At 54.4% G+C, this 12,465-nt stretch overlaps 1 protein-coding gene across 1 annotated transcript in view; it reads left to right on the plus strand.

Moving 5' to 3' along the window:
- Ptprf (protein tyrosine phosphatase receptor type F) overlaps positions 1-11,585 on the plus strand; it is an 84,656-nt gene extending 73,071 nt beyond the window's left edge. The window contains 12 exon segments of the mRNA XM_052718774.1: positions 2,295-2,392; positions 5,937-6,060; positions 6,162-6,337; positions 7,016-7,135; positions 7,358-7,512; positions 7,594-7,879; positions 7,998-8,176; positions 8,393-8,519; positions 8,751-8,876; positions 9,041-9,195; positions 9,303-9,438; positions 9,918-11,585. Of these exon segments, the coding sequence (XP_052574734.1) occupies positions 2,295-2,392; positions 5,937-6,060; positions 6,162-6,337; positions 7,016-7,135; positions 7,358-7,512; positions 7,594-7,879; positions 7,998-8,176; positions 8,393-8,519; positions 8,751-8,876; positions 9,041-9,195; positions 9,303-9,438; positions 9,918-9,986 (1,751 nt within the window). The 3' untranslated portion in view covers positions 9,987-11,585.
- Positions 11,586-12,465: the final 880 nt, after the last annotated feature.

A 12,465-nucleotide genomic window follows, 5' to 3' on the forward strand; every position in this document is an offset into this window, starting at 1 on the left:
ATTCACACTACAGAGGTCAATTTACAAATAGAAAGTGGAAGAGATCCAGGAGGCAAGCCTAAAATACTTATTTTCTCTGCCCTACAAAAGGTCCGCTACAAAAGCAGACGTTTGCCAACACCTGGGTGATTTGTTCAGGTGGTGGGTAGTTGATGAGCTAGCCTCTTTGTGTAGCCTGGGCTTCCTCACAGCATGGTGACTTGAGTTCCAAAGACATGTCTTGAAAGAGTATGCCCCGTAGACCTAGCAGGCTCTTATAACCAGTGACTGAATCTGTGAGGCATGCAGACACCAGAGTAGTGTGACTAGAGAGCAGAGGAGCCTGCTCTCAGAGGATGCCAAGCCTTGTGGGCAACATCCAGGAAGTTGGCTTGGAGGTGGCTCTAAGTGGAAGCAGTGTGTACATCAAGTTAGAACCCGGAGTGTTTCTGCAGCCTTGGAGTATTATACCAGGGGTAGCTGGGACTAGGCCGAAGTCTCCCTGACCAGCAGGCTGAGCAGCTGAGACTTCATCCTGAGTGACCTGGGACTCGTTGAAGGTCTTCCTCAGGGGAGCAGCAGGGCTGCTATAGAAACACCTCTGACTGCTTGTGTGGAGAGTGGACTGATGGGGAAGAAATCGGAACAAGGCGCTTACGCGATAGGGAAGTGGCACTGGGGACAGAGGCTCAAACTGAAGGTGGCTAAGGCAGATGGGTTTCAGCTTGAGCCCACAAAGGTGGTTCTGTGGCTGCTGCCACAGAGCATGTCCAAGTGGCAGTAGACCTTCGTGCTGACCTCAGCGGTGAAGCCATCGGTGAGTTGGTGCCAAGGATCATGCAGGGGTCAAAGCCCAGAATGGGCAGCCTCTCTGAGGATGAGTAGAAAGGGAAAAAGGAGCCCATGGAGGCAGGATGCTGTAGTGTTAGGAGAGAATGTATGCAGAGGTGCCTGCCAGGCAGGACGGGGCCCTGTCTCGTCTCGGGTGCTAGGGTGGTATGATGCTGAGGGAGATCTTGGGTTGTAGGACCCAGCTGGCGCATTTCCGGCAGAATACCCAGCAGAAGTATTTCCGTAGGTTGAAGAGCAGCAAAGGTGACATTCAGAGCCTATTTCAAATGTCAGTGTGTGCAGGATACCATGGGTACATGACATCCTCGACAAGAGAAGGGTGTGAGAATAAAAGGTTTCTCATTTCCAGTGTGGAGACTGTCTGAAAATAGCCATGGTCAGATTTTGAGGGGCTGAGGGCTGGATTGGACTGAGTATCTGGTTGTAGAGCCTCAAGAGGTCACTCTGCTTGGACCTGTGGTGTGGGGGAGCACTCACCCCTGCAGTGGGACAGCTGTGTTACTGGAAGACAAGGGGGCTGGTAATGGGACCTACCCTGTACTTCCTGGGCCGCCTGTATCCCATCCTCTTGCCTTTAACCCCCAGCCCCTGCAGTGTCCCACTGCAGAACCAGGGGACCGGAAGAGGGTCCCTAAGCTCTGCCCTCTCCCCACTGTTTCTTGGTTTGTTTTCTCTGCAGGTTCCAGTGCCCCCAGTTGCCCGAATATCTCAAGTTAGTTTTCAAAGTTCCCATGTTTGGGGACACTTTGGCTTCAGTGTCTGTCTCTACTCTTCTGCTCTCTCACCTATCCCACTATCCTCCTCCCCCTCCCTCCCTCCCTCCCTTCCTCCCCCCTCCTCTGTTTCCTCTCTCCCTCCCCTCCCCTGCCCACCTTGTTTCCCCCAGTCTCTTCTCTCCCACCCTGTCTCCTTGTCCCTCTAGTCTCTGTCTGCCACCATTCTGGTGACCCTGCGTCCTGTTCCCTTCTCTCCCTACTTCTGTGTCTCTGCCATTGTCCTGGTACTCCATGACCATTGTGTCTGCGCGCACTCGGGTGCCTGGGATGACAGGGTCACCCAGTCTCACGGGGTGACTGGCATCGATGAGGGGTGGGGGTCTGCCTGAGACAGGGGTGGTGAGAGCCCAGCTCCAGCCTGTCTACTGCGCACACTTCCCTGAACGTCTCGGGGGAGACCTGCCAGGCAGCGAGCCCTGTTGTCCCTGTGTGCCGCATCAGATCACCTGGACATGCTTCCGTGTGCTCACCGTACACGCACCCCCACCCCCACCCCCCCCACCCCTGGCTTCCCCAGCCACTGTGTGTTCTTCCGTCCCTGTCGCCGCATGTGCTGATGTCTCTCCATGCCACCAGTGCCGACTACTCCATGATCACACATGTTCACATACATGCCCTGGGCTGTCTCTGCCACCCTGTCTGGAACTCACACTGATTCTACCTGTGTGTGTGCTCCACCTCCCCCAGGTATGCGAGACCACCCGCCCATTCCCATCACCGACCTGGCAGACAATATTGAGCGCCTCAAAGCCAACGATGGGCTCAAGTTCTCCCAGGAGTATGAGGTGAGACACCTGCCACCCCCACCATGCGGCCCTGGTCTCCCTGTCAGTTTTTGTCTTGTTCTGGGTCCCAGCTCTGGCTAGGAAGAATGTAGGCTTTCCTGGAAGAGCCAGGGGGGTCAGTAACAAAGTTCAACTAGGGAGCTTGCCTCCTTAGGTGTTAGGCCCAGCCCACAGGCTCGCTACAGCCCTCTGGTGGTCACCCCTGGAAATGCTTCAGAAGGCTCTGCAAGGTGACTAGGCAAATGTCCCCATGCCAGCAGAACCAGACATTGATCTTAGTAACAACAGCCACAATAGCTAGTCTCTAACAAGAGTAGGTCAGCACTGACCAGTCACTGGGCATCATCCTCTTGCTTGCTTCCCCATGGCCCAGTGAAAAGGTACTGAGTTTTCTTACGTACTGAGAAGTAGGACTCAGACAGAGGAGTGAGTTGCCAAGAGTCAAACAATTGAGGAATAGTGGAGCCAAGATCCCAACCTGGGCCTGCCCTGGGCCTGGCCTCATGACCATACCATCCACACCTCAGGCTTGGAGAAGGGTTACTGCGTTTCCCCATGGTGACCACTGCCAGTAAAGGGCAGGAAGGCGGTCCTCAGCCTGGCTTCTGTCCGTGTTTGTTACTAAGCTGCCGACCCACCTGTGATTGTGTGCGCACTCAGGAAATGCACGTAGATGGGGAGTCAGGAAGTCCTCTGAGTGTTCACCTCATTGGCCATGACTTGTGTGCTAGGAGCTCAGATTTCAGGGTCAGTGAGCTTCTACCCCCGTCCCTCACCCCACCCCATCCCACCCACACAGCTCTTCGTCAGGGGTAACTGAGTGTCTCCCCGCCATCCAGGCAGCAGCTTCATAAGAAAGGGAGTGAGGAGGAGGAGGTGCCCACTTTCTTGGGGAAGCAGGTGGAGATGGCTTTCTGATGCGTCTACCACTCCTTCTCCAGCTTAGCATAGGCCTCAGAAGATGATTGATGGATACATGATGGATGAGTTGGTTCAGCTGGACCCAGGAGTTTGCTCTTTAAGTCAGGTGTCCACTCTGAGTTATGTTTGGGAGACATCTCCCCAGGTACTGGAATTGCCCTTCTAAAGGCCATGGGCCAGGTAGATCCCAAGGGCAATAGGCCAGGCTTCCAAAAAGAAAATAGAGCTTGGCAGGTAGGTGGATGAGCATCTCACTTCACAGCAACTGTATCCACTGTAGAGTGCCCACTGACTGCCCTGCGGTGGCCCTACTGCAGTGACAGTGTGTAAGCCAGGCATCCTGCATTCAGCTTGGCTTCTAGCCAAGAAGGCCTTTCTTTTTTCTCACCAATATTCATCCTTGTCCTGTCTCACACCTACCCATCCTTCCAATGACACTCTGTCCATTTTGGCTCCCAGGGCCAGCTGCTGCCTATTCCTCATATCTGAGCTTGCTTTTTTTTTTTTTTTTTTTTTTTTTAATGTGCATTAGTGCAAGGGTGTCAGATGCCCTGGAACTGGAGTTACAGACAGTGAGCTGTCATGTGGATGCTAGGAATTGAATCCCGGTCCTCTGGAAGAGCAGCCAGTGCTTTTAACCCCTGAGCCATCTCTCCAGCCCCCTGAGCTTTCTTTAAAGGACCTTCTTTGTCCTAGAAGCTTTCCCTGCCTACCCAAATCTATCATGGACTCTCCCGTAACTCTCCTTCACAGTCTGTTAGTCATTTGCGATACTGTTGCTATAGCATCGTAACTGTGCCAATCCCTGTGCTGGATGCTGGGCACAGCGACAAATGGCCTTGGGACGTAGTCACTGAGAAACACGGGCAGACAGGTAATCAATGCTGAACGTGTGGTTCTGACAATACACACCAAAAGTATATATAGCAACCATGACGGTGGGTGTGTCCCAGGGGTGGAGTCTCACAGAAGTGGTGAGCCAGTCTCCTTGGAGAATAATGAGGCCGGGACCAAAATGGAGGAGACTTCGTGCTATGGGTGTCGATTCTGTCCATCTGCAAAATGAGGATAATAACCAAGCCTGGCTTGAGTAGAGAGATGCGGAAATGTACGTGGCTGCTTAGAGCAATGCTGGACACACCCTGAGTTCCCACAGAGATGTAGCTGTTAGCAGTTTTGTGCCCTGAGCCAGTCAAGAGCATGGGAGGCTTTTAAGCAGGAAATTGATACCCAGATCGGTTTTTTTTTTTTTTTTTGAAGGACTGTTCTTGATGAAGGACAGAGTGGGTTGGAGTAGGGCAAGAGAAGAGGTGTGGGGGTGCCAAGCAGAGTGGGTGCCTCACTGAGGGCAGCAGCCACAGGTTGTGGATAGCAGAGGAAGGGAATATGGTGATGTGGTAAGCTGTGGGAGGCGCCTTGGAGAATTTCGAGGTGGGCTGCAGACGTTCCCTAGGCTTCCTGGGTAAGTGGGTGATGCTGCTGTCCACCGAAAGGGAGTCTCACAGCAGAGCCTGCTTTGAAAGGAAACTGTGTTGGCCTTTGAAAGAACTGAGGTAGCCGTGAGACTTGTACATGGAGATGTCAGGGGGTGCAGCTCTGGCATCTGAGCATAAAAATCCTATGAACGGGGGTAGTGCAGGGTGGGGCTCAGTCGGAAGTACGGACAAAGGTCCTGATCAACCCCCAGAACCCATGCAAACATGGCAGGTATGAATGTGTAAAATGTGCACTTGTAGTCCCAGTATGGGGAAGTAGAGTCAGAGCATCCATGGTACTCACTGGCTAGCCAGCCTGGCCTAGTTGGTAAGCAGTAGGCCACTGAGATTTCCTAGTTCAAAGAAAGTGGAGGCTGTTACTAAGTGTGTCCTCCAGTCTGTCCACCACATAGATGCACAAAAGCATGCATTTTGAGAGAGAGAGAGAGAGAGAGAGAGAGATAAAAACATCTTGTGAATGGGCTGTGGACGTAACTAATTTGGTAGAGTTCTTGCCTAGTGTTTGCAAAGCCCTGGGTTTAACCCCCAGCACCACATAACTGGGGTAGTGCACACGCTGCAATCCCACTGCTTACAACGTGGAAGCAGAAGATGAGAAGTTCAGGGTCATCCTTAGCTACAGCAAATTCAAGACTAGCTGGGTGTACATAAGACCCTGTCCAAAAAAAAAAGCACTTCATGAGCAATGAAGGTGAACCAGGAAAGGATGCAGAGAAAGGACTTGGAAGAGGCTGTGGAGGAGCCTAGGCCCTGCAGGGAGGGCAGGGCAAGGGGATGGGTGGAGGAGAAAAAGCCAGAGTTGTGGAAGAGAGCTGGGCAGCATGGTACGTGGATCTGGAACCTGGGGCAGTTGCCAGCGGGTCCCAGGTGGCTGCAATGGCTTTCATCGTGCCTGCTCATTTCATAGTAGGGTGCAGGGGCCTGTCCCACGCCCCACCCCATCCTCAACCACTCTGCCTGACAAGGGGATCTGGTACGAAGTTGAGTCCTCAGTTTGCCGCTTTCTGGACTTGGGATGTGTCAGCTCTGCGACTGGGGACTAGAGGGGGTTACTCAGCTGCAGCCACACGATAGGTAGGCCTCCTTCGATTGGTCCTCACCCTACCTGTTTCTTCTGTTTCTGGCAGTCCATTGACCCTGGACAGCAGTTCACGTGGGAGAACTCCAACTCGGAGGTGAACAAGCCCAAGAACCGCTATGCAAATGTCATCGCCTATGACCATTCTCGGGTCCTCCTCACCTCCATTGACGGTGAGCACGGGCAGCTTGCTCTCTTGCCCCCTTGCTCTGAGGCACAGTGGGTTGGCCCCGGGCTCCTGGGTTAATGCTCTTGAATGCCCTGCCGTCTGTAGGTGTTCCTGGGAGTGATTACATCAATGCCAACTACATCGATGGCTACCGCAAGCAGAATGCCTACATCGCCACCCAGGGCCCGCTGCCTGAGACCATGGGCGACTTCTGGCGGATGGTGTGGGAACAGCGAACAGCCACAGTGGTCATGATGACCAGGCTGGAGGAGAAATCCCGGGTGAGGGAGTGGATGGGAAGTGACTCCGGGATGCTGGGTACCACCACCTTCTGTGAAATTTTTCCAGGGATTCCAAGGGCGATGGTTTTCCTGGAGTATTGTCTCATTCCCTAGATACTGAGGAACGGCTGCGATGTAGTGTAGCATGTTTCCCAGGTGTTTATGGGTTCCTGGGATGTTAATATGTTTCACCAAATGCTGTCATTTTCTGGAATGTTCATGTGTTCCCCAGTTGCTGGCATGTTCCTGGGGTGTTCACATGTTCCCCAGATGCCAGAGTGTTCCTGGGGCATTCACACATCTAAGTTAATTAGTGGAAGGAGCTGCTGATGTCTGCTTTTGCACTCCGAAGCATTGACTGGAACATAAAATTTACAGAGCTTGAAAATGGGGCATAAACGTTATGGGTAAATTTGGCAGAAAATGTGCCTGGTGCTATCTGGTGTTGACTAAATAATTTTCAATTATGGCCCTCCTTCAACCAGCGAGGGCAGGGGTGGTGGTGGCTTAGTGTGGTGTGGCTTGGTGAGGAAAAAAGGGGAAGAGAGAGTTCAGGGCTGGGCCCTCTGTAGCCAGGGGAGCTGGACTTTGCACTCTGCTTCTGCCCGTTCAAGCCTTTGGGCATCCTATAACACGGTCGCCTCTGCCTTACCCCCTGTCCTGCCTATCCCCCTCCAGGTGAAGTGTGATCAGTATTGGCCAGCCCGGGGCACTGAGACCTATGGCCTCATTCAGGTGACTCTGGTGGACACTGTGGAGCTGGCCACGTACACCATGCGCACCTTCGCACTCCATAAGGTATGGCCCCGAGTGCACTAGCACTCACCCACCGCTTAGATTGTAGGGATAGTGGCCTGAGTGTGATGAGCTGGTCAGGGCCTGGGGGACCTGCGGGGTTGTGACAGCTTGTGTTATGTGACTTCTGAATTATCACATGAGGGTGGTGGGCCTGGCCCCTTCCCTGGGTCTGTGGCAAGCAAACCCCAAGCCTCCTCATCTCTGTTGACTCTGTCCCCCCAGAGTGGCTCCAGTGAGAAGCGTGAGCTGCGTCAGTTCCAGTTCATGGCTTGGCCAGACCATGGGGTGCCGGAGTACCCGACTCCCATCTTGGCCTTCCTGAGACGAGTCAAAGCCTGCAACCCACTAGATGCGGGACCCATGGTGGTGCACTGCAGGTGAGGGGGCGCTGAGCCGCCGGTGGGGTGGGCCGGGAAACTGAGACCGCCACACGCCCCAAGCCGCTCCCTTGTCCTCAGTGCTGGCGTGGGCCGCACGGGCTGCTTCATTGTCATTGACGCGATGCTGGAGCGGATGAAGCACGAGAAGACGGTTGACATCTATGGCCACGTGACGTGCATGCGCTCACAAAGGAACTACATGGTGCAGACCGAGGACCAGTATGTGTTCATCCACGAGGCACTGCTGGAGGCTGCCATGTGCGGACACACCGAGGTGCCTGCTCGCAACCTCTATGCCCACATCCAGAAGCTAGGCCAAGTGCCTCCTGGGGAGAGTGTGACTGCCATGGAGCTTGAGTTCAAGGTGGGACTCCAGTGGGGCCGCTTGACAGTGGGGCCGCTTGACTCCAGGGTCCTGGGCTGGGTCCCCGGAAGGCCTCTTGGCAGGAAGCCAGGCCTGACAGAACCCTTCGTCTTCACAGTTACTGGCCAACTCCAAGGCCCACACATCTCGCTTCATTAGTGCCAACCTGCCTTGCAACAAGTTCAAAAACCGCCTGGTGAATATCATGCCCTATGAGCTGACCCGAGTATGTCTGCAGCCCATCCGTGGTGTGGAAGGTTCGGACTACATCAATGCCAGCTTTCTAGATGGCTACAGGTCCGAATGCTTCTCCCTGTCCCACCATGCCTTGTGGTAGCTTGGTCTGCTCCTGGTTGTGGGGAGTAGGGGCTGGCCCAGAACAGTGAGCTGGATACCCAAGTGAGGGCTTCCTAGAGGAAGGCTGCTCTGTGAGCAGGGTCCTAAGGATCTAGGCAGTGTCGGGATGGGTGTGGCCAGCAGCACCTCCAGCATGTCGAGTCTTATGTCACCCAGACAGCAGAAGGCCTACATAGCTACGCAGGGGCCTCTGGCAGAGAGCACCGAGGACTTCTGGCGCATGTTATGGGAGCACAATTCCACCATCATCGTCATGCTGACCAAGCTTCGGGAGATGGGCAGGGTGAGCCCACCCCTTCTCCTTGGGCCCCTCTCATACCAGGGAGGACACCAGCCACCACTGGGAAGGGTGCTCCTTTTGTGGAACTGCTCTCATACCCCAGCTTCCCATCAGTATAGCCTTGGGCTCTTACCAACACCCGAGGCCTCCTGTCCCGAAGTCCTCGGAAGCCTGGCACTCTCTTTCCCGGCCGTCCCACTTAACCACGGGGGGTGCCCGGTGTTCTCTCCACAGGAGAAGTGTCACCAGTACTGGCCAGCCGAGCGCTCTGCTCGCTATCAATACTTTGTTGTTGATCCAATGGCTGAGTACAACATGCCCCAGTATATCCTCCGTGAATTCAAGGTCACAGATGCCCGGGTGAGTGTTGGCTGGAGAAAATGCACACAGGCATGTACCTCACACTACCTGAGCATGTGGGTGGAGTCCTTGGGAGTGCATCCCTGTGTTGTTATGCTCCTGGCCTAGAGGGCCTACTGCCTGAAGTACAAACCTTCATTCTGGCCCCTGGCCATCTCTCCCAGGATGGGCAGTCAAGGACAATCCGACAGTTCCAGTTTACAGACTGGCCAGAGCAAGGAGTGCCCAAAACGGGTGAAGGCTTCATCGACTTCATCGGGCAGGTGCACAAGACGAAGGAGCAATTTGGGCAGGATGGGCCCATCACAGTGCATTGCAGGTGGGGTAGTCCCCACGGAGGGCCAGGGGTGGAGGGTGGTCCTGAAGGCCTGGGCATCCCCCCTTCTGAGGTGAACAGGACTCCTGACACGGCCATTCTCTGAGCAGTGCTGGCGTGGGTCGCACCGGAGTCTTCATCACTCTGAGCATCGCCCTGGAGCGCATGCGGTATGAGGGTGTGGTTGACATGTTCCAGACCGTGAAGACCCTCCGCACACAGCGCCCTGCAATGGTGCAGACAGAGGTATGCCGACCGGTGTGTGGGACCCAAGGGTCTGTCTGCCTCCAGCACCCCTCCGACCCTCCACTGCACCTGCAGCTGGCCCTCGTGCATTTGTTCATGCTGCAGCCGTGTGGCATAACTTGTCCTGCCTGACCTGCGTCGGAGAGGAGAGTGAGCTGTGTTCATTCAGTAGCTCTGTCCTGTGCTCTGGTGTCATACTGCCTTCCGGGTCAGGGTTGGACACAGCAGTCTGTGTAAGACGCATAAGTCTGGGTGCGGACAAATGGCGGTTGGGGTAGTTAGAGGTGAATACAGGCCAGGGAGAGGGAAAGCGGGGAGATGGGCCCTTAGAGGCTTTTTTTTCCCCTTCTCTCTGGAGAGTACCTGGTCAGCTCTCTGTGAGTTCAGCATCTGTTCTCTGCCAGTTCTGTAGCCACTGGCTCCAGCGTGAGTGCCCTCCCCTCTGTCCACACTGACCAGCCAGCCCGCTGTCTTCGCAGGACCAATACCAGCTGTGCTACCGTGCGGCCCTGGAATACCTCGGCAGCTTCGACCACTATGCAACGTAACCGCTGCTCCCCTCTCCTCCGCTGCTCCCCTGAGGGGCTCCGGGGGGAGACCCAGCTCCTCTGAGCCATACCGACCATCGTCCAGCCCTCCTGCACGGATGCTGTTGCCCGCAGAGCACAGCCCACTGGGATCACAGCATTTCGGGAACATTGCCACACCAGTCAGAGAGCCCGGGACACCTGGGCGAAGTAGGCGGACTGGCAGCCTGGCTCTGGGCCCTTGTCCACCGGGCCCAAGTGGAGCCCCGCTTCAAGCTCTCTGTTCAGCTCCGCGTTTCTCATGCTTCTCATGGGGTGGGGGAGGGGCAAAGCCTCCACTTTTTTAATACATTAGGCGGGGTAGACTGAGGGATCCTAGCCTCTTCCCTCCAACTTTCCTTTTGCAAATCTGTCACCGCAGATGGGCTGCTGTGGGAGTTGGGGCTTATTTTGATTTCCTTTTTGAGTTCACGTTGGATTCTTTTTTGTACGACTTAACGCTGAAGGGAGGCACAGGCCTTCCTTGTGCAGAGCTAGGGCCCTGCCTGAGCAAGTCAGCTGTGGCCTTGGAGGCAGCACCACACCTGTCCTCCAGCCTTTCAGAGATCCTCTTCCAGCCAAATGCAGGGAAACACATTTTTTGTTGTTGTTTTGTTTTAGGTTTTGTTTTTCCTCGAGAGCCTTTTTTTAGGCCCCACAGACAGTGGTGGGCGGGGAGGCGATAGGAAACACATCCCCAGTGTGCATTTACCGTTCATAGCCCACAACCACAGACGTGTCTGGGGGGGCCTGGCAAGGCATTCCTCATCACCATCGTGTTTGCAGAGGTTCAAAAAACAAAAATTTAGAAAACCACAAAAATAAACTTTTTTTAAAAAAAAAGAAATAAAGATTCATCCCCTGGCCTCTACTTCAAATCCCGAAGTGGGAGGCAACTCAATGTGCCTGGGGCTCGCCATGGGCCCACAGAGTCTCCCTATCATCCCCAGCATTGCAGTGTGGCAGGTGTTTGTAGGCTGTGGGTTCTGGCCACCGCAGTAAGTGAATGGCACAGGTGAGGACTGTGCCACGCCCCACACACCTCAGGGCCAAGCGGGGGCGTGGCCGGCCCTTCAGGTCTAGGCCAGTGGGCCTGGTAGCACATGTCTGTCCTCAGCAGGGGCCAGATGATTTCTCTCCTGGTTTGCAGCTGTCTTCAGATCCCGCAAGACTCGCTCTTTTCCACTCCAAGTTGCCCTCATAAACCAATGTGGCAAGACTACTGGACTTGTATCCATGGTACTATACTCAGTCTTATTATCTCAGCTTGCTGAGGGGCAGGGAGAGGGCCTCTTCCTCTGGGCAGCACTATCTAGATAGGTAAGTGGGGGCAGGGAAGGGTGCGTAGCTGTTTTAGCCTAGGGACTCTTGAACGCAGCCGTCCCCAGCTCTAGCTAGGCTAAGTGGAGATCAACAATCCAGGGTTGGTGGTGTTGGATGAAACCTTCGTTTTTACCTTGTGGATGCTAGTGATGTAGAGCTCACTGTTGTACACAGTCTGTTTTCTATTTGTTAAGAAGAACTACAGCATCATTGCATACTTCTTGATGGTAATAAATTTGAATAATCAGATTTCTTACACACCGGGCCTCTGCCTCAGCTCCTTCTGACGTAGTGTGTGGTGTCTGACTTGGTGGCCTGGGTGGGTTCTGTGAGGACAATGTGGCCATCCTGAATGCTTGTGACAGAGACTCCTGCCATGGCTACCCGAATGGAAGACTGAACCACCGAGGGCTAGGCCTGAGCTGCAGCTGGGAAGAACGCCCAGTGCCCTCATGACCTTTGTCCCTTGCCCTTGTGTTGCCAAATGGAGGCTGTAAAGCCCCGCCTCTCCACCTCTTTCTTCAGCTCCCGTGTTCGTGTTCTAAGATCAGTTTTAAATCCCAGGTTGCTGGGTTCCCACCGATGCCGCTGATGTAATAAGCCAATCCGAATTAATAAATCCAGATTTAATGAGCAAAGCAATCCTGGGTGACCCTTGGGAAGGCAGTGGAAGAGTCAGGGAAGGGTCACATGGCAAATATGGCTACCAGGCCTTAAGTACTCTGGAGCCCCAGGGCGGGCCTTTTGGTAGGCTTTGAGTGGATGGGTTTGTGGAGAGAGATGGGGGAGGGGAGTTGAGGTAGACCTTCCACCAGAACATTCCAGGTTCTTGGTATATGGGTGCCAGGGGCTGAGGTGGAGCTTCCACCAGAACACTAAGGAATGGGATAACCCTGTGGACTTAGGAAATGGCCATATGGAAGTTGATTAGCGAGACATCTTGTCATTTTTACCATGCGGATGTTAGACACACAAACAGCAAGACCCTCCGGGCTCGGGGAACATAGTGCAGATTCACTGAGCCCTGCCTGCAGCCTCCACGCTGGCCATCAGAAGGTCCTGCCTGATCTCAGACCCAGGGAACTTACAGTCTCTCGTTTGCAGTAAGAGACTGAAAACAACGGAGAAGAGAAATAAC

The sequence above is a fragment of the Peromyscus californicus genome, unplaced genomic scaffold (assembly GCF_007827085.1).
Source record: "Peromyscus californicus insignis strain IS unplaced genomic scaffold, ASM782708v3 Scaffold_5__1_contigs__length_169319896, whole genome shotgun sequence".
Lineage (NCBI taxonomy): Eukaryota > Metazoa > Chordata > Mammalia > Rodentia > Cricetidae > Peromyscus > Peromyscus californicus.